The following is a 27,900-nucleotide window of genomic DNA, read 5'->3' as shown; positions in this document are numbered from 1 at the left end:
GAATGCCAAGTTAAATCAAGAGGCCAAGGAGTCTCCAGGTGCTACAATAGCTGTAGAAGTGGGCAGACTCCAAGTTTCTGGTGCTTCTTCAGTTATCACTTTATACGTAAGCACAATACTGTCTTCTGTTGCAATACTTCCTTAGATGCAATTAGAGGTTGGCATAGTTGAATTCAGAGACATGGGGATCAAGCATGATGAATTTTTATCAGAAAAGGAATAATACTGCCTCTACAGATTGTGCCTGCCTAACCCATTCTCCGGAAGGATAGCGGAGGGGAAACATGCTCCCCTTGGAAGCAAGATGGCACAGAGCAACACAGGTTCGATCCCTGGGTCCGCGCTTAGAAACCTCTGGGTATTAAGCGCGTTATAAATAACCTATCATATCATATCATATCAATCCTTGTCCTCGAGAGTTTCCACACTAGTCTTATTGATGGCTTACTACCTAGTAAATTCTGGAACAACCATTGCCCATTTGAATTCTCTTTTTTCCCCTTCCCAATTTCCCAAGTTTCATTTACCTGTTGCCAATCTCTGTGAGGTTAGCAGGTTTTGGTAAAGGTGCTGCACCGTCAGAAGCACCAAGCCAGCACGGTCAGTCTTGTCACCAGTGAGAAGTTGTGATTTACGGGAGTCAGTCTCACCCAAAGTCATCAGGGTCACATTCATTCCCTCCACAAAGGCGCCCAGCAGAGGTTCCAACGTTCGGGAGAAAATGAACACCAATGGGGTATGTCCATCTAAAATTTCCTGGAAACTGATGGGAAAGAGTGAGAGAGAGAACAAGGATTTTGAGGAAAAACAGCTTTGCTATACTTAAATGCAAAAAGGACTAAAATTAAAACCAGGAGAATCCCAAACAAGATGGTGCCTCTGGGAGGCTGCTCACACCGATATGCGTTCTGGGGCACCAGACTCTCTGGAGAACCCTAATTGTACCCATAAACCAGTCAGCCACTGACTATATCCCTTCTCCGTCACTCCGGTACACTCCATCACAAACAGGCCAAATACAAACCTCCCATGCCTCCTTTCTATATTAATGGTAAAGTCATAGAAAAGGAGCAATATTACCCAAAATCTAACCGTAGAAATCCAAGGGTATCAAGGAAGTAGCCTTATGTGTGGAAAATAATGGCGTAAAAAAGTTTCAACGTGGGTTTAGGGGTAGTGTCTGCAATATATTTAATACATTAAGTCAGGGCATGATCAGATTTCACATTGCACGTACCAGACCACCAATGCCTTTCAAACTTCAGTACCGCAATGTTTAAAAACAACAGGCCTATTACCATAATCTAAATATTGCCCAACCCCCTAGAGAAAGGTGTAGCCATTGGTCCACTGCAAGTTATGAAACAATTTCATCATATTCAATCATTGCAGTCCGTGTTCCGACCCAGACTTGGCACAGAGACTGCACTTTTATTGGTTTGAGACAACACACTCCACATCGTGTTATTGGATATCTCTGATGCTTTTGACATTTTCCATCACAACATCCTACTGGGTGGTTTGTCTATGGTAGCAAGGTTTTGATTTGGTAGCATGAAGGTGGTAATTGTATTCAATATGCTATCTCAATCGGAGTGAGCTCCCAGTCAGTCTGTTCTTTAGCCTTCTGCGGTATCCTATGAGGGTCTTCACGGTCCAGTGTAACAGGCCTGCTGGTCAAGCTCGTCTCATAGACCTGGATGGCATGTCAGTCGTGTGTGGACCACATGCAGCTCAACATCTCAGTTGAGGACAACCTTGATCTTAGGCTATTTGACCTTTCCAACTGTATTCAGCAGCACTTTAAATCTAAAGCTAAAAAGATGGGCTAGCTGGACAGTTCTTTGTCCATAAACTCCCAAATCAATGTGATAGTGAAGAGTGTATTTCCATCTTACCAGACTGAAAATACTTGTCTCAGGTTGGTCTGTGGACTCAAGAACTTGCTGCCAATCAGTTTTAGCTTAGCTGCTTCACTTATAAAGCACTATATGGCATGGCCCCAATGTTACTTAGGGCAAGATACACCCCTTATGTCACAGACGAAATGTAGGGAACTCAGTCAGGGGCTGATATGAACTCCTAATGTAATCTGGACACCCTGGGGAAAAGGAGCTTCTGTGTATTTGTGGCCCCATTAAGGACGATGGCACTTGCTTAATAACCATAGGAATTATCATAGAAGGTTTTTTTTCAGGCCAATGCCCATGAAACCAATGCAATGACATGTTGCCAGTGGTCAAGGTGTACACAAAATGTGGTGGAATTATCCCACTGTGCCCCACATTCACCTTGCCAAAACAAACCCACCTATCTAGCTTCCTGCCTCTCCTTCACTCCACAACCAATAATGTATTGTACAACTCAACTATCAAGACTGATAGAAATACAGTGAAATAAAATGTATCTTACGATAACCAATACTCTCAGTCAATGTTCCCCACAGCACTCGGCTTTATGAACCCCTCCCCTTACTAATCACCCACCATTTGCAGCTCTTAAACAGACATGTCAAAGACCATAGCCACCCTCATTACCCACATAGAGCTGTGCCTGCAAAATTCGTTAATCATGCTTAGATGCAAAAGATAAACAGGAACAGAGCTCTTCTGAGGTGGGAATTTAGATTTGCAGCACTGCTACCAGCTGTTCACTGTTGTGAAGGCTCAGGGAAGTGCTTTATGACACAAGCAGGCAATTGAAATAAACAAAAACAATGATGTCCTGGAATGATAGTTCATCGAGCTATGACACTAGTGCATTATCTGCACAGCACAGGTTCAAATCCCTGCGGCGGGCCGGCAAAAAAGCTAATGAAGCCCTTCTTTCACCCTTCAGGAGCATTATTACAGATGAAAAAATTAAGGGAACAGTGGTTGATTTTTCAGAAAAATAGTGGAACGTTGTATTAGTTCCCGACCACTGCACACTACAGAATAACAGTGAAATCCACTTCTCATAAATACAAATCGATACAATGAGCAAATCTTTTACAGAGCAATAATCCTCCTACCTAAAAAAAGGCAATTACTAAAACATATAACATTTATAAAACATTGATCCTCAGTGGTGTAAAGTGTTGTGTGCCCAAGTCAAGGCATTAGTTATAGTGCAAATTCCAGTGGTTGAAATGAAATGAAATGATATTTTATTTATATCGCGCTCGTACACAAGTGTTTCAGAGCGCGACCAGGCAAAAAGGGAGGGGAACAAGGGAGAGAAAAAACAGAAAAAACAGCGATCTTACTAGGCCCAGTGACATTTAAGAAAGCACAAGTGCATGGGAAAGGAATATGGGGTAAAAGTGCGAAGCAGAGGAGAGAAAAACAAATAAATATTAAATAGAATAAATAATAAATAAGGGCTTTAAACCATTGTAGTGCAGCCAGCAAGTGGCAGGTGAATGTTAGTCAGAAAGGTATATCTGATAAGTGCAGATGAAACGTGGGAGGGGGACTGTATGGGTACAGATACAGAACCCTAGTGCAGATGATGGCCTGGAGGCAGTGCAGGAGGGTGGCAGGGTGAGCAGATACCTGGGCCCGAAAGAACAGAGGGTGGCCAGGTGCACAATGCCATGAGAAGAAACAGATCAATAGGGGAGAAGGGGGGCAAAGGCAGAGGCAAAGAGGAAGGTCTTGAGAAGTTTCCGGAACCGAAGATGTTTTTCCTCAAGTTTCAAGGTGGCCCGGGAGGCTGTTCCAAAGGGAGGCACCAGCCGAAGACAGGGATCTACCCCCAGCTCGTTTTCTTGCAAAACAACTAACCCTGAGGGAGTTAGAAGTAGAGGAGCAAAGGGCTCGAGGAGGGAGGTATTTACGGAGGGATAGTTGAAGGTATATTGGACCCAGGCCCCCAGAAAGCCTTGTGGACAATGCAGAGGGTTTTAAATTTAATCCTTGCATCCACTGGAAGCCTATGAAGGGATTTCAAGGCTGGAGAGATACGATCCCAGGGCTTGGGGCCAAGGACAAGTCTTGCAGTCCTGTTCTGGATTAGCTGTAGAGGGCGGAGAGTGGAGGCAGGTAGATTTAGGAAGAGGCTGTTACAGTAATCCAGTTTGGAAAGAACCAGAGCTTGGGAGACCGTGAGCTTTTGAGGGAAGGAGAGGAAAGGTAGAGTACCTCTAAGGAGGTGAAGTAAAAAGTTAGATTTTTTGGAGACATCAGAGATGTGTGCGGAGAAGGAAAGTGTAGAGTCAAAGATAACCCCAAGGTGCTTAGCTGTGCAAGTGGGGGTGGGAGAAGGGCCAAGGGAGGCCGGCCAGAGAGTGAGAGGAAAGGATGGAGATGGTGTACAAATAAGGAGGATCTCAGTCTTGTTGGCATTTAGACATAGATCATTGGCGGCACACCAATTTTGAATGGCGATTAGACAATCTGAGATGAGGGAAGGAGAGGAGGAGGCTGAGGGAAGCCTGAAAATGAGTTGGGTGTCGTCAGCATAGCACTGGAAAGTTGAGCAGAACATTGAGATGCAGTAAGCGAGAGTTGCCAGGTATTGGTTGAAAAGCCAAGGCGAGAGGATAGACCCCGGGGGAACACCACATGTGGAAAGGGAGTAGAAGATAGGAAGGACCCAAGTTGTACCTGGGAGGGTCGATCAGAGAGAAAAGAGGTCAGCCAGGCCAGAGCCTGATCAGTGATACCGAGGTTGTCACGAAGACGATTGAGCAGGGTGGTATGGTTGACCATGTCAAACGCAGAGGAGAGGTCAAGTAGGATGAGGACAGAGGGAATGTTAGAATTGAGGTTGGAGAGCAGGTTTTCACAGATGTTCAGCAGAGCAGTTTCCGTACTTCTGGCAGATCTGAAGCCAGATTGGTGGTCATGGAGGGAGCCAACAGAGTCAGAATGGAGATTAAGCTGAGAGATGGCCAGCTTTTCCAGGAGCTTGCCCAAAAAGGGAGTAATGGAAATTGGGCGGTAGTTTGCTGGACATGACAGATCAGCAGTGGATTTCTTGAGGAGAGGATGCACAAGGGAGTGTTTATGAGGGGTGGGGAAAGAGCCAGATGCAAAGGAGAGGTTGCAGAAATCAGCAAGGGCTGGCGCAAGGGTGTCAATGTGGTCCTTAATGGTTTTAGAGGAACAGGGAAGGACCTGTTTTAATGAGGTTTTCATAGATCAGACTTGTCTAGATATCTCATCAGGGGAGAAAAGAGGAAAGGAGGAGAAAGGGGAATGAGGGGTAGCTGAAGGAGGGTCAGCAGGCTGAGAAGGAGAGGGAGGAGGAGGGGGAGTGGAGGAGAGGGTGGACAGGATGTCCTGGGTTTTAGAGATAAAGTGAGAGGCAAGGGCATTGCAAAGATCCTGGGAGGAGGGCTGGAGACTGCAGCAGGGTTGGCCAGCTCCTTGCAGATTTTGAAAAGTTCGGCCGAGTTGTTAGATGCCGCAGACTTGTATGTGGACTCTCTTCTTAGTGTGGACAGCAAGTCGGTATTGCCTTTGGAGCAGGCAGCAGGCCAGTTTGTCAGAGGATGAGCAAGAAGCCCTCCATTTCCTCTCAGCCACTCTACACTTCCGTTTAAGTGTAGCAAGGTCAGAGTGATACCAATAATTGCACTTGGCTTTGGACTTCAATATCAATGTGGACTTTCACATATGAGGTTTTGAGCACATCCAAATACCCTTCTGTTCCGGAACAGGATTTTTTCAAAATGTAAGCAATGGGTAGGTCAATCTCCTGAATACCGTCCAGTGAACCCTGGATAACCCATTCAGCACACGCACGCATTCCGGACCACTTGTGAGGACTGCTTCTCTATCTACCCTGTTTGGTCGCACATCCACCTCCGCCTTTTACATAGTCTAATAAACACATCCAGAATAGGGAGCTCAGACTATCTTTTCCCACTATAGAAGTAGTAATATACGTTGCTAGCCTAATTCCAATTAAGGCACCGCCCTGTCTCACCTAGAACTGAAATAAAGTATAGGATGACATGAATTGGAGCAAACTCCTATTATTAACGTTTTTCACATCAAGGTGCCATGAATTTTATTAATTAGACAACCTCATTCCCTGACCTTCCGTAAGCCAACACCAACAACATTCACCTTTACACACAGTCTATCCTTCACTATGCCATTCTTGGATCAGGCTTGGCAGTTGGTAGTCAAAAAAATAAAATTTTGGAGTTTTACCTAGGGTACAAAGTTTAGAGGCAGCCAGGCAAATAAGACACCAAACTTCCAGGATTGCTGCAGCACACTCTTGAGCCCCTCATGCCTCCATCATTACATTGCGTACTAACAAACCATTCTCCAAATCTGGCCTGGAAACACAACCCAATAACCACAACACTTTACGACATATTCTCCTCTTCCTTTTTGCAGAACCATGGACAACTAAACAAGATAGACTTGCACCCATGCTTTCACAAAACATTCTACCCCACCCCCGCTGCATCCCTCCCTAACAGTGTTGTAGAATGAATTCCCTGTCATGTTCTCATTCTCTTATCTTCCCCTCTCTCATTTTCTTACTTCCAGCAGACTAAGGTCTGGATACCCCATGGTGGGGCACGGTGCGCCACTCCATGGTCAAGTCTAGGTGGCCTGATACTACTAGGGTGGTGATTTGGTGCAGGATAAAATCCTATTAACATAGCATAACATATGGGGTAGAGGATCCCATGGAAATGGTGAAATCAAATTCAAATACAATTGAGCCAGGGCCAGGATAATCCTGCTCGGGATCGGAAGCATTGCAGCCTGGCATGCCTGTAGCTTATTAATTGCTCAAAGCTAAACTGCCTTATCCAGTATAAGATGGGTTTGAACAAGACCTAATATCTGAGTGCCTGAAGACACAATTCTGTAAATAGGTAGCATTAAGGGCGCTTTTGGGCGAGTGCCAAAGGATTTTTACAAAACAAATATTTATTGTGAGTCTATCACTATTCATGGAACCCCATATTTGTGCACCAAAAAAGGAGTGCTGACAGACCCAGTGCCCTGTATATCTCTATTATTGGAGAAATTGGGCATCCTCGTATTTCTTAGAAAAGATAACAGAAACTCCTGATCCCATGGCCAAAACATGTTTACTTTTACCCATCTGTGGGTTCCAACAGTCATTGCTGATGAGACTTCCCCATGGTAGTCTCACTTGACATTATCAATCTTTTTACAATCACATTTTATTTTAAATGTAATGGTTTTTGTGTGCTGCACACCATACTTTGTTTTTGGAGTTTTTGTGTAAATAGTTAGGCCCAAACTGTCAACACATCTGAGCAGCCCGAGAAGGGGTTTTGATATTAATACTTAGTGATATGGAAAAAAATATCCAAATTATCATCGCTGAGTCAAGTTGCATTGACTTCTATGGCCAGTTCTACTTCTATGGCCTTTTGGACAGACAATGGCATAGACGTTTCGCCTCCCATCCCACCTGAAAGCCACAAAGTTATTAGTACATACATTTCTGAGTGTAGCAAGCAATGGTGGCGGTATATTCGAAGAACTCAAACCATTCTACAATGACAGAAGGTGGACACAATCAAATGCCGCCCTAAATTGTTCTTTGGACCACACATTTTCTTATTAAAAGATACAGGCAAAATACCTGATCAATTTTCACAATATCTTCCTGAAAGCCAGCCTGGAGTTGAGAAAGCACACTTGTTTGCATCATCCAAGAATCACACATTGGAGAAGGGCCTTCCCTTTTCCAAGCTACCTATGAGGGATAGAAGACAATAGTTTGGTGGATCAATTTTGTCTCCCTTCTTAGAAATCAGGAATAATTCTGCACCACAACATGAAGATGGAAATTGATTCTGAATATTCATAGCATTAACTAACATTACCAAGAAAGACACCCAGACCCGTCAATCATATATAAAAAAGACCAATAGGTAGCCTATCATGTCTTGATGACTTCTCTGCCCTCTGTCAGTGAAAGGCAAACACTTGCTGTCATCCTGAGGCATCAACGCTAATTTGCTTACATTATTCCCAGGTGTTGAAATATTAACCTAGTAGAGACAACTGAACTGATCAAACCATGTGGCTTACGGTAGGCTCATCTCTAACTCAGGTGAGTTTTTAGAAGACTCCTTGATGACTATGCTTAGAAAATATGCTGATTTTTGGTATGAATGGCTATGCTTTTCTTGGAAATCCTTAAGACAATTTGCGTTCCAATGCATTCAGCTAGTTTATGCCACTCCTTCCACCTTGGTGGCAGTACAGCGTCTGAGATGATTAGGGATGTGAGATTGAGCTTTACAAACCATACTCACTCGCTCATTATGACTACCAGGGTACATTTCCCAGACCTCTAGACTTGAATGGGCTTTGGAACATTTGTACTTGCTGTTGCAGTGAAACCATCAATAAACACACAGGGGGAATGGAGATGGGTATCATACCTTGCACACAATCCCAAACACGTGTTCACACAATCACAGTACAGGTAAAGTCGACTAGTTATTATTTAGCATGTTTTAGCATACAAATTAGATGACCCTCCAACCACACTATCTGTACCCTCAAAGTGGTGAATATCCCTAGTTGACAGTGGTGAGCTGCCTATCGAGGCTAAGGGGGAAGAGAGAGGCTAAGCCTATTGCTCAAAAGTGGTTTAAAAAGAACAAAGAGACACTTTGCGCTGTGTCTAATGTACTGAGTTCTAGCAGGAGCCTTGGTTACTTTCAATGTCCTGCTTTCTTAAACTACAAAACCTTTAAAATCATAGACTTATAAAAATGTTAACTACATTTGTGCACATATTATTATAGGGTGTCCCATAGTTACTGGGAGATCCACAAAGGTGTTGGCAGACCGGTTTCAGTGGTACATGTAAGTGTGACCACTTTCTTCAGGACCTCAGAAGCTGCAATGAGCACCAGTACATCTGCTTATAGCTGGGTGGTCTCTGCGCCTGTGGGGAAACAGGAGGGGAGGGAGGAAACCAAATGTCTTATTTACTACTTGCATCCAGGTCATATGTTTTATGTGAATATTAGACATCAGCCCCAATAATATAAATATCCTTACCCAAATAAGGGCCACAGGCTTTGCACAAACCAAGTGCAGGGTGGCCTTTGTCTTCTTATTATTATCAAGACTCCCGAGACACAATCAGATAAATGACACTGTGTCAGGGTTTGTGTGGGTAGAGGGTTAAACATAATTGCTTTCAGTATATATGTAATTTGACAGTGTCTCGTACTTATTGCAGGGCAAGAAACCACAGCTCGTCAATTTGATCTGGTGCCCGCTGTGGATCGAGCCCTGCATATCTTTTCTTATCTATTTCTTGGTTGTCTGAGCAAAGAATCATCGGGTAAAGAAACACTGCGCAGCTGAGCGATATGTGCACAAATTTAGTTCACATTTTCATAAGTCTATGATTTTAAAGATTCAAGAAAACAGGACAATTAAAGTAACCAACTCTCCTTCAAGAAAACTCAGGACATTGGATGTGGTGCTGCCCGATGACTGGGCGTGCACGCCGCCGCGTGCAACATAAATAAACAGGGCGTTCCCGGCCGCGACAGAGCGGCCGGGAAGCCCGAACCGAGAGGACGTCTCCGGCTGAGTCCTTCGGGGTTGGGGACTTACGGAAGGCACTGGGGGGGTCCCGACCAACCCCCAACAGTGGTGAAGAGTGGGGGAAACAATGCCTGGGCCTGGCGGTGACTTGACTGGCAATTTTTGTGTATTTGCAGCGAGGTCGCCTTGAGACTTCGCTCCGGCCCGCAGGCCGTGCATTACCCACGCTGCTGGCGGCCATTTTGTGAATCAGGCCGTGAAACTTCTCTGAGCTCTGGTTTGAGCTGAGAAGTGCATCCAGGCCTAATTTTTGGAAATCCTGCTAGCAGGCAGTGATACCTGCATGTGACTTTGCCCAGTTGGTGTTTTTGCATTTTCCTGGGTCTCCTACGTCGAGTGCAAGCAAGAATGAGGGCTACAATGGCTGGGCCTGCATAGCCATATTTCTTTCTTGTCCTAATTTTTGGAACAGCTGGAAGCTGAGGCTTCTATTCATCTTCTTCATCATCATCAGACTGGTGGCCCCACTGATCTTCATCCTCTTCATCATCACAGAGGTGTGGTGCAGCAGCTGTTTTTCTTCGATGGTGCTGGCTGGAGGCATTTGGACTTGGTGTTTGAGTTGCGGCCCCTGTCCTTCACGCTGGGGGTGCCTGTGCGCCCGAACGAATGAGTGATACTGAAGACCAGGACGGAGCGGCGGTGCAGCGGCCTCCATGTGCGCCAGCAGCACCTCAAGGTTTTCTGCCTCCAGTGCAGCCGGCACAGCAGCCTCCAGGTGGTCAGGCAGCCCCTCAAGGTCCTCTACTTCCAGCGCAGCCTGTGGCAGCCCCCGTTGTTCAACAGATCCTCCCCGTTATGGCTCAGGTACATGCACAGGCGGCTCTGCAGCCCATCCCGGAGTTTGATGTATCGGGCCCACCGTCCAGCTTGGGGCCCAGATGGAGGAGGTGGGGGGACCGCCTGGACATGTACTTTCGGGCTGCCCAGGTGGTAGATGATGATACCCGGCTGGCAACCATGCTGTACTCAGCAGGTCCATCTGTCCAAGTTACTTTTGAATCGCTCCCGCAAGGGGATGGATCCTATGATCAGGCGAAGGCCGCTCTGCAGGCCTACTTCCTGCCTCTCGCCAATGCGGATTATGAACGTTTTGTCATGCTCTCTGCCAAACAGAAAGACAATGAGACTCTGGACACTTTCTAGGGGCGCCTAAGGCGTCTCTCGCTGGCCTGCGCTTGTGGTGATGCGGAGGACATGATCAGGACGATGCTGATCCAGGCTTGCTTGTCAGGCAAATTAAGGCGCCAGGTGCTAGGGGAGCCTGGAATTACACTTCAGCGCATCCTTGAACTTGGGAGGTGCCATGAGGTGTCGGAGGCGAGGGCTGCGAGAATGGAGGCCGGGTCGCGCCCCATCGAGACCGAAGAGGTATGTGCGATGTGGCGAGGTGGCAGGACCACCCGAAGACCTGGCGGCAGTCCCTGGGATCGAGCCGGTAGGGCAGGAGAAATCTGCCAAAAATGTGGGTATAATCTGCCCCACCCTGCGGAGTGCCCTGCGGCTGGAAAGACCTGTGGACGGTGTGGGATGCCGGATCATTTCTCGAGGGTATGCAAAGCCGCAATGCCAGTATTGGTACCGAGGTGTCCGGGACGGTCCAGTCTCAATCTCCAGGGTCGACCATCCAACGTCGCTCAGGTGGATCAGACTGAGGAGGATGCCCAGGTGGAGGAGGCTGAAGAAGAGGAGGAAGAGAATATCTTCTTTGTCTCGAGTGTGGGGATCCTGAGAAGTAAGAACAGGAGACAGCCAAGGTGCGTGGTTGAGGTGAACCGATCTCCAGTCCCCGTCCTTGTGGACACTGGGGCGTCGGTGAATGTAATGGCCCGTGGACACTATGATGCCATGAACCAGCCCCCCAAACTGGCTGCTCCCAAAGCCCGCATTTTTGCCTTCGGTGGTGTTGACCCCATCCCTCTGGACGGTGTGTTCGCGGCAAAAGTAAAACATGAGGGCTCCAAAATCACAGCACGATTCTACATGACACCGGTGAGCACCAACACGCTGCTCAGTTGTGCTGCAGCAGAGTCCCTCGGCATCGTCAGCTTCGCATACTCTGTCTATTTGGAGGACATTAATGACTTGCTCGAAAAGTATGCTGCGCTGTTCAAGGGGATCGGGCAGATGGCCGGTGACCCAGTGAGGTTACACATTGATGAGTCGGTGCAGCCCATTGCCCTGAAACATCGAAGGGTGTCGTTCCACCTCTGTGAACTTGTCGACAAGGAACTGGCAATTTGGTCAATCTTGACATTATAAAAAAGGTGGAAGGCCCGACACCGTGGGTGTCCCCGATAGTGGTGGCATGGAAGCCTAAACAACCCGATGCTGTGAGAATCTGCGTCGACATGAGGCTCCCGAACAAGGCCATTAAGAGAGAGAGGCACCTCACCCCGACAATTGACGACATCATTGCGGAGGTACAGGGCGCTCGTTTCTTTTCGAAACTGGACCTTCGAGCGGGCTATCACCAGGTTGTCCTCCACCCCGAGTTGAGGTACATTACCACCTTCACGACACACCGAGGGCTATACCGCTACAAGAGACTAAGCTTTGGTGTGTCCTCGGCGGCGGAGGTGTTCCAGAACATTATTCGGGGCGCCCTGGCTGATCTACAGGGCGTTTTGAACATAAGCGACGACATCCTGGTGTTTGCCAGAACGGAGGTAGACCATCTGAGGCGGTTGGCGAAGACGTTCGGAAGACTGCAGTCCTTGGGACTCACCCTTCACAAAGAGAAGTGTGAATTTCTCCGACCATCGATAGAATTCTTTGGTTTTGTATTCAAAGAAGGGGGGGTGTCTCCTGATCCCCGGAAGGTGCAGGACATAAAGAAGGCGCAGCCTCCGGAGTCCGTATCCGAGGTGTGAAGCTTCCTAGGCATGGTCACATACTGTGGACGATTCATTAGAAATCTGGCCTCCAGATCGGAACCGCTCAGGGCACTGACCAGGAAGGATGTCATCTGGAACTGGGGCCCGCTAGAACAGGCGGCTTTTGATGACATAAAGGGTGCCCTGGCAGCTGAAGACACCATGTCCTTCTTCGATCCTGCGCTGCCTTCGGAGATCATCGTCGACGCCAGCTCATTCGGCCTGGGCGCTGTGCTAACACAAATTGACAGTGGTGGGGGCGTCCGCCCGGTGGCATATGCCAGCAAGGCCCTGTCTGATGCGGAGCAGCGATACTCACAGATCAAGCGTGAGGCGCTGGCAGTACTGTGGGGATGCTGGCACTTCCGGCTCTACGTCCTTGGACGCCCGGTGACGGTGGTGACAGATCACAAGCCGCTGTTTCCCATCCTAGCAGGGTCGTCATCCAAGCCACCGGCACGCATTGAGCGGTGGATGCTCGCCCTTTTGGAGTATGGAGTCACCTTGGTATACCGGCCAGGGGCGAACAACGCTGCAGACTATCTCTCCAGACACCCTGGGGCGTACGCAGGCGAAGTCCAGGACGCCTGTGTAGAAGAAGCAGAAGAGCACGTCCAGGTGGTGGTGGAGGCAGCCACGCCAAACGCTATGCCTCTCCAGGAGCTGGAGGCAGCTGCAGCGCAAGATGAGTGCTTCCAGATCCTAAGACACTCGATGCAACAGGGCTCCTGGAAGTCAGTGCTGGAGGCTCAGGCGGGGCGCACCCAGGATGCCAGGACCGGACTTGAGCAACTATGGAAAGTCCGTGAGGAGTTATCGTTCGACATCTGGCCTTCTGCTCCGCGGAGATCGGATTGTGGTGCCCCAATCGAAGGTGGACGAGGTGATTGCTTTGGCTCATCGGGGTCATCAGGGTGCCGCCAAGACCAAGGCACGCCTACGGCTGAAGGTGTGGTTCCCCGAGTTAGAACGCAAGGTGGATGACTTCGTGGCGGCCTGTAATGGTGCCAGGCGGCATCTCCCCTGCAGCGGGAACCTGCAATAGAGACAATGCCGAGGGGGACGCGCCCTTGGGAATTCGTTCATGCGGACTTTGGATCCACCACCATGGGCACCCATTTCCTAGTTCTGGTTGACGAGTACTCTAGATACCCCGAGGTGGAGTTTGTGGACTCTGTGGCGTTTGTGCACGTCGTGGTGGCCGTGGAAAAGGTGTTCGCGGCACATGGTTTCCCACGCACGCTGTGCTCGGACAACGGGGTGCCATTCCAGAGCAAACGCTTATCGGAGCTGATGGAGAGCTGTGGGGTGGTGCACAGGAAAATCACGCCCCTCTGGACCCGGGCCAATGGCGAAGCGGAACGTCTCATGAGGACTCTAAATAAGACCTTTAGAATTGCTCAGGGGCAAGGGCAGTCACTCCAGAGAGCATTGTACCAGTTTCTGAGGGCATTTTACAAGCGGTGTCCTCTGGGTTTGCTACCGGAGGTAGGAGAGAAAGAACCTGGGGTGATCAATGACCAACAGGTCAAGATGGACCGGCGGCTGAGGATCGAGCAAGAGAACGCTCGGAGAGGGCTTCGCCCGCAGCGGCTGGAGCCTGGCGATGAGGTCCTCATTCGGAATAGTCATCCCCATGGGAAGCTCTCCCTACCGTATGAACCGGAACCGCTGGATGTCGTCGCGGTCCGGGGATCCATGGTGACTGCATCGGACGGACGGTCGGCGGTAACTCGCAATGTGAGTTTCTTCAAGAAACTGCGGGATCCAAGAACTGATCCACCTCCTGATCCAGACCCAGGAGAGATCCCTGAGGACGAAAGGGAAACAGCCTGTTTGCCTGAGTCCCCGGCCCGGGGCATGCTCCTGGACAGATCACCCGTGCCGGAGGTGAGCAGGAGGTACCCCCAGAGGGCTGGGCGAGGGAAACCTGCTCACCTCAGCGATTACGTGTTGGGTCACCTGGCTGTTTGTCCTCAGGATGAGGACTGTTAAGTAAGGGGACCCGGGTGGATGTCAATAAAGGGGTGTTTTGAACATGGGGTTTTTCGTAGTGTTAAGGACTCATTTTGGTTTGGTTTGCAGTGTCTAGTGTTAGAATTGTTATTGTTCTCCTGGAAAAAGGAGGAGTGTGGCGCTGCCAGATGACTGGGCGCGCACGCGGTGGCGTGACGTTGCACGCCGCCGCGTGCAACATAAATAGACAGGGCGTTCCCGGCCGTGACAGAGCGACCGGGAAGCCCGAACCGAGAGGACATCTCTGGCTGAGTCCTTTGGGTTTGGGGGCTTACGGAAGGCACTGGAGGGGTCCCGACCAACCCCCAACATTGGACACAGTGCAAAGTGTCTCTTTATTCTTTTTAAACCACTTTTGAGCAAACGGGTCAGCCTCTCTCTGTCCCCCCACCCTCGTTATTTCTTTCATTATTTTTAATTTGTAAAATTTGCATTAGTTATTTATTGATTCGATTTTTTGACATGAGATGGAACTAGCTGAACTTGATAAATAAAGGCAGGAGAGTGTGGACGAGGATGAACTGTGCCATCACATGTGGCAGCTTCAGGAAAGGGAGAAAGCAGGCTGGCAGGAAGGACGGAGGGGGCCTGTGCAGAGAAAATAAGAACTATGGCTGAAGAGGCCCTGAAGGTGATGAGGTAAGGGCATGCAGAGGTCTTGATGGTGAGGAGGTAAAGGCATTCAGTTGGAATCAGGGTGGGGAACAAGTTATGGGTCTGAAAAATAGTGTGGACATGTTAAGGAGGGTGGTCGGAAGGGAGGAAGATTTGGGGAGTCAAGAGAGTCATGCAAGAAAGCCCCCCCTAGCAAAGCAACAGAGGAATTGAGAGTGTAAGACAGGCGGCAAGTGGCAGTAATCAGCAAAACACATGTCCTGGTAAGAGAGATGTGTGGGAGCGATAGCAATATTTATGGAAGTGTACTTCCAGGGAAATCGGAAAGGTATAGTCTGAAGAAAGCAGGTCGAGAAACGGGAGGCCTGGTGTACCAGATGTCATCCATGGAATTCTATGGCAGAATACCCAATACCATGCCAAGCACTATATTGTGCTGTGATATGGGGCTATACTCCGGCAAACGGTCTATCTGTCATTGAGAATATATCCCTAAACAAAATATTGCTGTTACCAAACAATGCCCCGACCTCTCTGCTGCATTTGGACCTACAAGCATGGCCTATAGCTGCCCAGAGTGCCCTAAAACAAGCCCAGTATTGGTTACGACTGTGGTTTCCACCTGGTTTGTCCCCTTACAGGGACGCACTTAGAGTTGTCCTTAAATTGGAGGGTGCTACCAATTGTGGGTGGGTTCGGCATGTGAAAACGACGTTAACAAGGCTGGATGTAGGGTCCCTTTGGCTTACCCCCTCTGAATGTTGCCCCCCCCCCTTAAACCTCATATGAAGGCAAAGGCTAAAGTCCCTGCCAGGGCCAAACTTGAATCCTAAGCCTGTGCCCTGAAGAATGGCAGAGAATTTTTGTCTATTAATATGCTGGGGAAATGTAAGCACATCCTATATGAGATCCACCCCCCTGTGAGCGCTCTGTATGTACGCTTTAGATTAGGTTTTTTATCTGCAGCACTTTGCGCCTGTTCATGGTCCCCTTCTAATATTGGTGTATGCCCCCTCTGTAACACAGCTGATGAATCCTAACTGCACTTTACGTTAATATGCCCTGCCTTACTTCCCCTGAGGCATAGGTACCTGAGACCCATTTTATTGCAGCTGTGCATAACAAATACACGTGATGCCATGTTCCTTTTCTCTTGTTCCTCGGATTGAAAGGTCATTTTTTTCTATAGCTAGATATGTCCATGGTGCCTGGCTCTTAAGAAGTAGATTGCTGGGGAGTGTGTGAGTTACTGGTGGGGTCTCCTGAGAGGCTGCAAGCTTTACTCTCCTCTCAGATCTCCCCCCAGGTGGAGGCATCCATTTTAGGAGATTTTTGTATTTTAACTTTTTAGGCCAAATCCATCTTAAGTCTATTCTTATTATTAAGTATTTTTATGTATCAATCCTTTTTGTATTAATGTGGCTTTGTTTTGTATGTGCTAATGGTTAAACCGAATAAAGATTTTAAAATTGAATTGCCAAGCATTTTGCAGGGAGGTGCCTACAATAAATAATTATAACTTCCACCAATATAATATGACTGATGGCAGCATTAGATGTAACTAGGGAAAAAGGCAATAGGTTTGAGTTTCACATAGGACAAATAATATGACTGCTGCATGCCCCTGAGGTTTCCTTGAAAACACATTTTGTTTGCTTTTTCGAAATGAATGAGCAAAAGCAGTGACAGAGGTGTGCTGTCCAATTCCATTTGTTTTCTGCTCTGCAGGATGAAGCGGACATGAAAAAGCCGCCCAACTAACATTCTTAAGGAGGACCATGTGCGCCTCATTTCGCACAGCCCCTTTTCATTGCCACTGATTAGTACATCAGGAGCAGAGCAAGGGACTGGCCTGTGTGTCACATAGTGCTCTGTTATTGGCAAGCTATTTAGTAGATCTGGCCACAAAAGTTAGTGATTATGAACTCATCATGTGCTCATGTTATGTGGGTGAATGTTTATTTATTTATTATTTATTTTTATTTGCATTTAATCAATAAAAGATTTTTACAAAAAGTCTTTTAGCATTCTCACTAAAAAGTTCTGATGAGGGTACTTAGGACACCGCTTTCAGTTTCTTTCTTTCAAAAGTCAATTTCCCGCTGTTATCGTCAGACTGATCAATGACCATTTGACGTTTAAAGTTTAAAGTTTACCGGGTTGGCTCTTTTCAAGGCAATATCTAAAAGTTTGGCTGCGCCCCTCGACCATCTAGCTGAATCGCCAGAAATGAGCCGACACCAACCCGTCTCTTCACTAAGTACCGATGGATGGGATAATAGCGGTGCCAAGTACGCCTCTCTTTCTGTAGACATCGCTGGACAGGACGTCAGGAGGTGTCTCACCGTTTGAAGCTGATCTGGGTTCTCACATAGACGACATGAGGCTATTGCAGATTGAATGTTTAAAGATTAGTGTCCCTGGCGGGAGGGATTTCGGCATGTTAGGTTCTGGGAAAGCCCAACCTAAAGGCCCAGAGTGGAGCAAGCCACGCAACTTTATCAATATGTGTAATGCAAAAGCATTCAAAGCTGAAGCAGACACAATGAAAGATTGACAGAAGTATCAACAGGGCCCAAGTAAAGACTGTGATGAGATGTCCTTCTTGGCACTGGAATACACTGTCGTCCAGGAGTTTAGCAGGAAATGTTCACATGACACCAACTGTATGGCCCAGAAAACCTCTGGCTCACCCTCATGATAAACAGCTAGATACCTCCTGTGAAGCATCTAGATACCTCTTTACTATATGTTTTGTTCAATATGTAGCCCTTTTGTAGCCCCAGTAAGTATGTGTCTTGCTGACATGTGTAAGGATTTTCCTCCTCTAAATTGGGCTATTAATCCCTTTCATATTCCAGCTAAGAAGTCTCAAATGGCTATCCATTTTGCACAGGTATCAGCATTATCTGCAAAGTGAATCATGCTATGTGGTAGGTGGGGAGGGGATGGTGGGGGAGTGGTTATGCAACAGAATAAGCCAATCCAGCATCATCAAACAGCAAATTGAAGAAAACGTTTGATTCAGGGAGTCAACGGGAGAGACAGGACCAGGGAAGAAGGGAAGGTAATGTCAGGGCCACAACAGAAGCCAGTGTGGGTTTGGGGGGACTAGTGGATTTGGTGCATGAGAGGCAGCAGCCTGGACCCAAGAAAGGTTTGTTGTGGCGCAAACTGCCGTACTTTAGGACTTTGTTGTGCCCTTATTGCAGGAGGCGGGCTGGGGGCAGCAGAAAGCACTATACGGCATCCGGACCGGTAAAAACTTCAATTCCCAGCAAGCTTGAGTGCTCACGAGCCAAGGAACTACATTTGGGACAACGCCCGACGGTCTGCGCCTGCGTGCGGTGCGCGCAAGGATCCCTGCTTGCACTAAGGGACACGGAGCGGAGGGCTCCTGCAGGCAGCGACCCGTGGGGCCACACCCCGCCTGTGAAAACTGCAGGCCCTGCGCACCCTGGCAGATAAGTGCATTTCTCTTTCTCTGTGCATTGTTATGAACAAGCGATCGGCAAAGGAAGGCTTGCTGTATAAATACTGATAGACTCAGTGTGTGTAGCCCCACCGTGGGGAAAAGCGCCAATTAGGATCCGGCGCTTGATATATGCGTCGGACTGGGGGGAAGCCTCGCCACCACTTCGTAGCACAGGAAAGACCAAGTTGCCGATCATTAAACTGGTGTACCTTACTCCGTGTGTAGTAACACGGCTCCTTGCAAACTCTGAGCCGATTGAATGTTTGTTTGTACCGTGTGAGGGAACGCGGTCTTTGAACTAAACTCATATTTGTTTTTGGTTCTCTTGTAGCGGCGCTCCGCTGTACTTTCAGCAAGAACTCGTTTCGTCACCGTAGTGCTACGGCATGAACTGGGGCAGCAGCCTTGCACTCAACTCGGAAGATTCATACAAAGCTAAGTGCTGTTTGGTTATTCCAATTATTGTGCTTGGAAATAATTGCAGGGGGCTATTGTATGAGTTGGTTGTGATTGAGAAACAACCAAGGAAATGTTTAAAACCAAAGCGTGACAGGAACCCTTCTGCATAAGATGTTATGTGTTAATGCTGATTATTGTGTTATTGAATTGAGGCCATAGTCTGCATGCTTGTGAGAGTGTGTGCAAGGGCGGAGTACCTTCGATCTCAGGAGCCCCAAAAGGGCACAGTAAGGCGGACCTTTCCCAAAACCCCCTTCCCTATCCATAACCACTTCCTTACCCTTTTCCCGGTTACCCTAATTCCCCCTACCTATCCAATCCATCAGACCCTAACCCTCTTTCCCCGGCGGGTCGCGGTGGGTTGTGTTTACTACCAAGCCAGGAACCAAGACCCAATGGGGAGGTAGGTGTACGTGCTACCTCCACGAAAGATTGAGAACCTGACAGGTAAACACAAAAGAAAGATACACAGAATGTCATACGAGTACAGGAGGCTGTGTTTGAGCCCTCTACTATGAAAACATCCAATACATTCAAGGTTATATACATCTTAAATTCCAATCCATATCAGTTGCTATAAAGCTACTATGAGCAAGAAAGCTTACGCTGTCTCCCTTTTCTAAAGGGACACACTGACTCTAAGGAATCTCAGATCCCACCTCACAGAAAATGCCCCATATTCAAATAGTCTGCTGACGTAAGTCTACCCACTGCTCTCCAGCAATATAAACCTGACGGTTTATCCACCAAAAATATGGGTACTCACAAATCTATATGCCTTATGTGGATTTCCCTTCTCTCACCCGGGCGACCGATACCCAAATCACAGGGGAAACCTCCTACACCACAATGGCAAACACACTTTACTGTTTTCATCTCTCCCATGACCTATTGCGTCAGGTCTTCAGCCATGCGTATGCAGAGCCCACGCTTGGAGTTGCCCTCCGCACCATCACGGCCGATGTTAGCAGTGGCCCCACAGGTCTTCTTCCATACATGAGGGCACCCACTGCACCGCCTCGACCCAGTGATCACCAACAGCAGGATATTGAGGATGCGGCATTCTTAAATACTGTCATGTACACACAGAGGCCGCAGCTCCCCCAAGGAGGCAAGTGTAACTTCCGAGAGTCTGCTGAAGGGTGCCCTGGGCACCATTTCATCTAATGTCAATCTATGAAGGTATTAGTTATCAAGTATCCTGAGTGACAGATCAATATTTCTGCAAAGTTGAGTAGCGTGTCTTGTAGTGATAAAAGAGTATTTTCTAGGTAAAGGAAGTATCAATGTCTATTTGGTAAGTGGTGTCCAAATTACAGTTATCCATCTACCAGCTACTACACAGGCACTAATATTTCAATGATCTATCAGCAGGTTCCTTGCACCTGTTTGCTGTGGTGGGCATGTTCTTCAGAAGCTGCAGCGTCTTGCGTGGTCTAAAAAGGAGTACATAATATCCTCCACCACAACGTTCATAATTGCTGGATACACCATGTAACAGGATAACTTATCGGCCCTAGATTACAGCTTGGATTCAGTAAATAATTTACCACCTCGCTTTCATAGTCGTTGAAGAACATGATTTTACGGGCATAGCCCTGCTTGAATTCCCCCGGCTAATAGGCTTCCTCTTTGAGCATTTTCTTAACAAAGTATCTCAAAAGCCTGCCAATCAAAGCCCTTGGGGGATGGCCTAGGCTAGGTGTGGGCGCTAGTGTACAGTGTGCAATCTCTATCTCCAGTAACATTTCAAATAGGGGTTCAAGGCCCACAGAGGGAGGGGAGTTTCTGTACAAATTCAATGACTCAGCCTTTCTCGACATCTTCAGGGAAGCCGCTGATCCTAAGTTTGGATCTCCTTTAGTAGTTTCCTTGCTCAGCTATTTTCTTATTGGTAGCTCTCAGCTGGATGGTTAGGTATGCCTCCTTATCTGAGACCCTACTCTCTGGTTCCTCAATACGTTGCTTGACTATACGACGGTCCCGCTTTATGTCTTGAAGTATTTGTTTAAAGTTGCCAAAAGATAGGACAACACTGTCCATGATTTCCATCAAATATACTTCCTTAGACTGACCCTTTGCCTGGGTACTGAGAATAGCGACCAGTCCCCTCTCCTCTCTGTACCTTTTAGATGGCTGAATCTCACCCGACAAGTCTGCAGGAGTCAGTTTCAGATAAACGAACAAACGCAATACAAGGCATAAAATTACAAGTGAAACCATAATGCACTTGAACAAAATATTGAGCCATAATACAATAAGAAATCATCAAAACCTTGTAATCAGTAGCCCAGAGCAGCCACACCCCATGAAACACATACAATTTAATTTCAAAGCCATTTGCAATATCCTTAATCTTTACCAGGCTTCCTTCAAATAACTAGCAAGAACATACGCAACCGTAACATCAGGAACAGACAATATCAATGAGAAAGCCGATCTCCATTGTCGCAAAGAGCTTTCCCTAAAATATCTCAACAGATTGATTCATGGCAGAATAACACAAAATGAGATAAAGTTTCTTTCTCCCTGTAGAAGCAAATTGCTTCTGCTGTCATATTACATATAATTGTTTAAAGGGGAAGAAAATTAAAACAAGATTTAGTTAACAAAATCCGATGAGGGGTGCTGGCGAGCAGCCAAGAAGATGGCCGATTGAGAAAGAGCTCGGCTCAGGACAAATCCTGAAAAAAAAAAATCCTCCTGCACACCACCAAATTGCTTGCTGAAGGTCTTGTACGGCTTATGCAACGGTGGGCCCGCGACCCGAGAATCACTTGGATTTGTTCAGTGTGGATCAAGCGGTAGACCGTAGAAGAGTAAGGTTGCTTGGGGAGGAGCTGGGGCCCCCCCGACACAACCTAGCATTCCGGAGGGCCGTGCTGCATGGACCCCCGGTCAGTGCGACCCGAGCGGCCGCATTCCGCAGCACAGAGGGTAAGCTGGACATTAGACCCACACGGCCTCATTCAATGACGGCTCACTAATATTAATATTCACTCCGATTCACTCACTGAGCCCTCGCATACACATAATAGCAGCCCAATCTAAGCATATTGAGGGCTGTGCTCAGCTGCATCCGCGCAGGGCTGGGTCCCCAGGGAGCCTACGGAACCCGCTTGGGGCTACAGCTTTGTCCCTGGAACTCACTTGCCGCGACCGCTATCAGCGCCCACACCACGCAGATAAGCACTTTTCGCGGCCAGCGGACTCGCATGTGAAGTGATCCGATGTCAAAGCACAGTGTTCAAATGCAGAATTTGCCCTGCCGCAGCCTACTAATGTGTGCTAACACAACAGTATTTCCCCTGAGCTGGGGGACCCCCAGATCATTATTTCGACCTCTGCTGGAGCCACACTCCGATACCTCGCTACTTTACCAACTTCTGAGGCGGGCAACCCAACTACACCTCAACGCAAATGGATAATTAGGTGCCTGTCTTTAGTACATTGGCGTCTGGGTGCTGTGTGGATGCGATCTAGTTGGTCTTCCTGTTATTTTGGACTGCAGTAAATACACAACCACACCAACACCGTAATATAGCCTTGAACATTTCCTTGAAGACAGGTGCAAAATTAGATTATCCTTCACCCATCACTGCTCAGCTACACTAAATACTGAGACAGCGTTGAGCGGCTGGACGCTGAACTCCCACGGACACCATGCATTGCAACACTCACCTCCTTGAAGCCACTGTGAGAACTAGACTGTAGCTTTAACTCATCCCTGGGTGGTCACAGATCTGGAAAGGAACTAATTGCGGGTGGATCAGGCGACTACCTCAAACATCTGCCAACAACATATACCCATCCCAAAGGCTTGGATATTCACATCACCTGCCATGTGGGACCCGGGAGCACTACTGCCGCCTACAACAGAGGCGGAAATCATGATGAATGGGGCTGGTGGGAAAAAGAAAGGCCCCATGGACTATACCAATACCCCAGCCATAGCCCCCCACCCCCACCAACCCAATAACCAATGATGATCATGCCTCTACTTCTGGAGATACCCGAGAAGATCACCTATTGGCGGCAATGCAGAGTGGCTTTCTGGCAGTAAACAAGAAATTAGATGACATTGGGCTTCATTACAAGTACGGCGGTAGCCGTGCCGGTAAAACCATCAGGCTGCCGCCGGACTTGTGATTTTTTCCGGCGCCTGGCTGCACGGAAACACCAGTGCATTACAGCCACGGCGGTCCGTGAAGTCAAGCACCGGAAAATGTTACTCCCTATTCCCTTTGAGTGCCATAGGACTCAATGGGAATGGGGAGGACGGAAGCACCGGCACAGTGTGCAATGGTGCCGGTGCTTCCGTCAAAGTCTGCGGGCGGGTGCCGTCACGCCTGCCAGGTCAGACCTGGAGGATAGGACGGCAGCCACCCACAGACTCTGAGTGTGCAGGTCCGGTAACAACGGTGCAGGTAGGCTTACCGGCACCGTTGTTACCTGACCGGCACACTCGTAATGGGGCCCATTGTCTCCACCATTGGCTCACTGAAGTCCAAGCTGGAAAAAAATAGCAGCTGTATCAACGAACCAGAGACCAGAATCGGAGAAATGGAAGACAAGACCGTGAACTAACGAGCTTAAAACTGGAAGTGAATAACATTCGAAATAAGTGTGATGACCTTGAGTCGTGTTCAAGGCGAAATAACATTTGCATAATCAGAGTACCAGAGGCAGCATGTAAAGGTCCTATGGAAAGGTTTGTTGAAGATTTGCTAAAAACGCTGTTCGACGACACAAGGTTCTCCTCACACTTCCTGGTGGAACGGGCCGTTCGCTGATTGGCACCCGTCCCCCATACCGGGAGCACCCCCACGCACCATCATAGCAAGAATGCTTAATTACCGGTAGAGGAACTCATATTGCAAATGTCCAGGGAACAGGGCACACTCCGCTACGAGGCTCATGACATCCACATCTATCCTGATTTATCAGCCAATGTACAAGCTATATGGAAATTCTTCTACCCAGTCAAGAAACAATTCTGTGTCAGACATGTCCCATATGCCCTTATGTTCCCGGCCAAGCTGAGAATCCAACATGGGTGACGTGCACACTTCTTTGAGTACCCAGCTGAAGCCACTGCGTATGTGGAGTCATCAATCCCTCTCCCTTATCAAAGCCTTGTCCGCAACTGCTGCCCTCAACCACACAACAACGAGGAGGATGCTGAGGCTGGAGTGTGACCCACACTGATATTGAACTGAGCGTATGCACCCTATGCATTCATCTTGGTGTGCAACAGTACTAGACCCGGAGACCGGACAACTGTTCGCATAGCTCCACAGGAGGTCTCCACAGTTACTCTCTGGTCACATCGTCAATTTAGGGATGACGATGAGGGTGGGGTGGGAATTATCCGTCAACCTGGGGTCAATGACAGCTATGGTTATCGAAAGGTTGATGAGCTGGGAGAGAACAATGTTGGGTTGTTATAATTTGAAAAGGTGCAGACGCATTGCCGGACGGTTATGAGGTTGAAGTCCTATGCAGCATGCAGCCGTGCAATATGTTTATCAATTAAGATGAACAGGAGGCTATGGGTGACAAGGTCTCCTTCCTGACAAGGAATGTTTGTGGGTTGAATAACCCTATAAAGGCGAGAAAGGTACTTGCATACTTAAATCGCCATAGTCCTAAGATAGTGATGCCACTGGAAACCCATGCTCAAGGGACGACTATTTAGAGGTTTGCAGCTAATTGGGGAAACCAACGGGGTTACACTAATTACTCAACACAGGCTAGGGGGTGATGACCCTAATACACCGCTCATTGTGCTTCCAGGAAGCTAAATGAAATATAGACCCCCAGGGAAGATATGTGATACTATGGGGGAGATTCTTGCGGGTGGAGGTGCTGTTAGTCAACACATATGGCCTCAACCTCGATGACCCCGAATTCTATGGGCAAATATCAGAGATCCTACTAGGGGGACCGCCTCCCCGATTATCTGGGGAGGCGACTTCAATACGATCCTCGATTGTGTTCTGGACCGCTCTAGAGATACCCAACGCGATCTGACTGGTTCAGGCCTCATGTTGAGACAAATTATGTTACACTTGGAGTTGGCAGACGTCTGGAGAGCATGCAAACCCGGAAATACGTGAATATACCTACTATTCAGCGGTCCATGATGCAGAGTCGAGGATTGACTGCTGGTTGGTTTCTGTGGGGTGGTGCCACGGAAGTGTGTGATATAACCTAGAACCATCTCGGATCATTCACCTGTCTAGCTATCAATACAGTGGGAGGGCCCTGGTATACCCCGCCCTCTCTGGAGAATATAATCTTCATGTCTACTAGATGCATACCTTTTGGGAGTACTGGGTGGTACAATCGAGGAATTCTTTCTAAGAAATTAAGAATCTGTACTTCATTATTCCATTATCTGGGAAACCTTCAAGGTATGGCTGAGGGGCGAAATGATTTCTATGACATCTGGGGGGTTGAAAGAAATTTGAAGAGAGCTGGGGAAGGTGGAACTAGACCTGAAGCAATTAGAGGATGCATACGGCATGACACATAACAAAGCACTGCTGTGGCTCATCAAAAGGAACCTGTCAAAATGTGGGGACTTAGCCGATAGTGCGGTCCACCTGATGAATCAACCCATCCAGGCATGGCGCTATGGGCGGGCAGACAGACCGGCTGTTTCCTGGCAGGGGTGATCTGTGGTGAAAAAGGACCCCAACACATTACCGGGATCAAAGGGCAGACGAGCACTATGTTAACCATATAGGAAGAAATCAAGGTTGAATTCTGACAGGATTTCAAGGCCCTATATACTAACGCTGATGAGTGTACTGACGCCAACCTGTCCCACTATTTAGACAGAATTCCTCTACCGTACCTTTCTGCTGAAGTACAAATGTTACTAAACCATCCAATCGTGCTGGAAGAAATTACGGAGGCAATTATGGCCCAGATGGGATAGGAATCAAATTATATAAAGAATTTCGGCAAATATTGGCACCCAAACTGTTAAAGGTCTGGGCGGAGTCCCTACAGGTCGGCCAACTACCTCCTACACTCTCAGAGGCTAAGATTGCGGTACTATTAAAGCCAAATACACCAGCGGCCGAAAAGGAATCATAGAGACCGCTGTCACTAATCAACACTGACACAAAAATATACGCAAGCATTTTGTCCCCCCGTCTCCTGCCACATATGGCGACACTAGTGCATCCGGTCCGGATCAATCTGTATTTATCCCGGAACGGTCCACAACGCTTAACTTGCATAGACTTTTCTGCATTATATCTCAAATAAACTCCAAGGCTAGGGCAGTCGCAGTCTCACTCGACGCAGAGAAGGCCTTCGATTCTACCTCCTAGAATTTCTCTTTACAGTCATACACCGGATGGGACTTGGAGATCAATATATAGAGTATGTACATTTAATATATGGCAAACCATCGGCTAAGGTCCGCACCAATGGCATGCTATCATCCACCTTCTATATGGAACGAGGGACAAGACAGGGCTGCCTGCTTTCTCCACTGCTCTTTGCATTAACAATAGAACCTCTAGCACGAATGATGCGGGACAGGCATGGACACAGAGGGATTCACAGAGTAGGACCACTGAAGGTTATCTGATGACACACTTCTATATATTCGCAATCCGGAACAAAATATTCCCCCAGCGATGGAGGAAGTCCACAGATTCCCAACCCACTCTGGATACCGAATGAATGAGGCGAAATCGGAATTGTTTCCATTGACCGAGTCTACCCCAGCTCCGGGGATTCAGATGGGTCCCGAATAAATTTAAGTATCTGGGCATATTGATCTCTCGTTCCCATCGTTCCCTATTTGCTGACAATCACGAAATATACCTGGATGCAATGGTGATTATACTACAAATATGGGCGAAAATCCCAATGTCATTGTATAGTAGGTTTTCACTGCTTTAAATGATAGTAGTTCCCAAATTAATATATATTTTTTTGCAATATCCCAGTGTGGCCTGTGCGAACATTCTTTAACAAACTTTGTACGATGACAACTAAATAAACATGGGGGCAGGGGTGCCATGATTGAAATGGGAAGGTATTTCTATATCATTTGAACAAGGGGGCCTTGCAGCACCCGATTTTGAGCTATACTATATTGTATTGCAAGCGCAATATGCAGGCCATTGTTATTCCGTTGCCAATAGCCCAACACACCAGGCCCTCGAATCATACAGTCTGACACCAATAAACTTAAAGTCGATTATTCTGGCTGATAGACATAAAGATTCATGCTCCTTTGACCCGGTCCACACGACAGTAAACGCTTGCTCTAGACTGCTCAAGAGATTGGGTGTGAAGGCCCCATACTGTGGCTCAGTCCCATTGTGGAATTGCCCAGGACTACCCCCAACATATGATAGAGACATCAAGAATATGTGGGGCGCAGAGGGCACGATAACCTTACAAGACTTGTTCCCCAATGGGACGTTTGTTACTCACTAGGAATTCATGGCCAATTTGTGGGATAGCCCGATTAGGTCACTTCAATGTTTCAGAATGAAGACTGTGGCCCGCCGCCGCTGGCCTCATTCCCCTAGGAACCCAATACTTTCGAACTACTGGAAATGATAGTACACTGTGGCAATCATAGGAGACTGGTGTCTCGATTATAGAAAGCATGTCAAACTAATCAAACATTAGAAAACGTGGCCTAGGGAGAGAGGGATTCAGGGATTGTGATACAAGATGGGCAATGGCTACGTTACTGTTGGCTGACAAAAGAGGTTTCCCTTAATGTGAAGTTCAGACTCATACAACTCAAAATAATCATCAAATACACTACACTCCAGCACGTATCTCAAGATTTGCACCAAATGTCAGCAGTGAGTGTATGAAATGTGGCGTGGCTGTTGCAGACTCTCTCCAT

General features: G+C 47.7%; 1 protein-coding gene across 1 annotated transcript in view; it reads right to left on the bottom strand.

The window, feature by feature from the left end:
- Window positions 1-27,900, bottom strand: part of CCDC78 (coiled-coil domain containing 78) — a 455,951-nt gene that overhangs the window by 395,912 nt on the left and 32,139 nt on the right. Inside the window, exon 2 of the mRNA XM_069647004.1 lies at window positions 528-763. Within this exon, the coding sequence (XP_069503105.1) occupies window positions 528-763 (236 nt within the window). The remainder of the gene's footprint in view (window positions 1-527; window positions 764-27,900) is intronic.

Source organism: Ambystoma mexicanum, chromosome 2q (genome assembly GCF_040938575.1).
Source record: "Ambystoma mexicanum isolate Mex_15411 chromosome 2q, UKY_AmexF1_1, whole genome shotgun sequence".
NCBI lineage: Eukaryota > Metazoa > Chordata > Amphibia > Caudata > Ambystomatidae > Ambystoma > Ambystoma mexicanum.
This window is presented reverse-complemented; position numbering and strand designations above follow the sequence as displayed.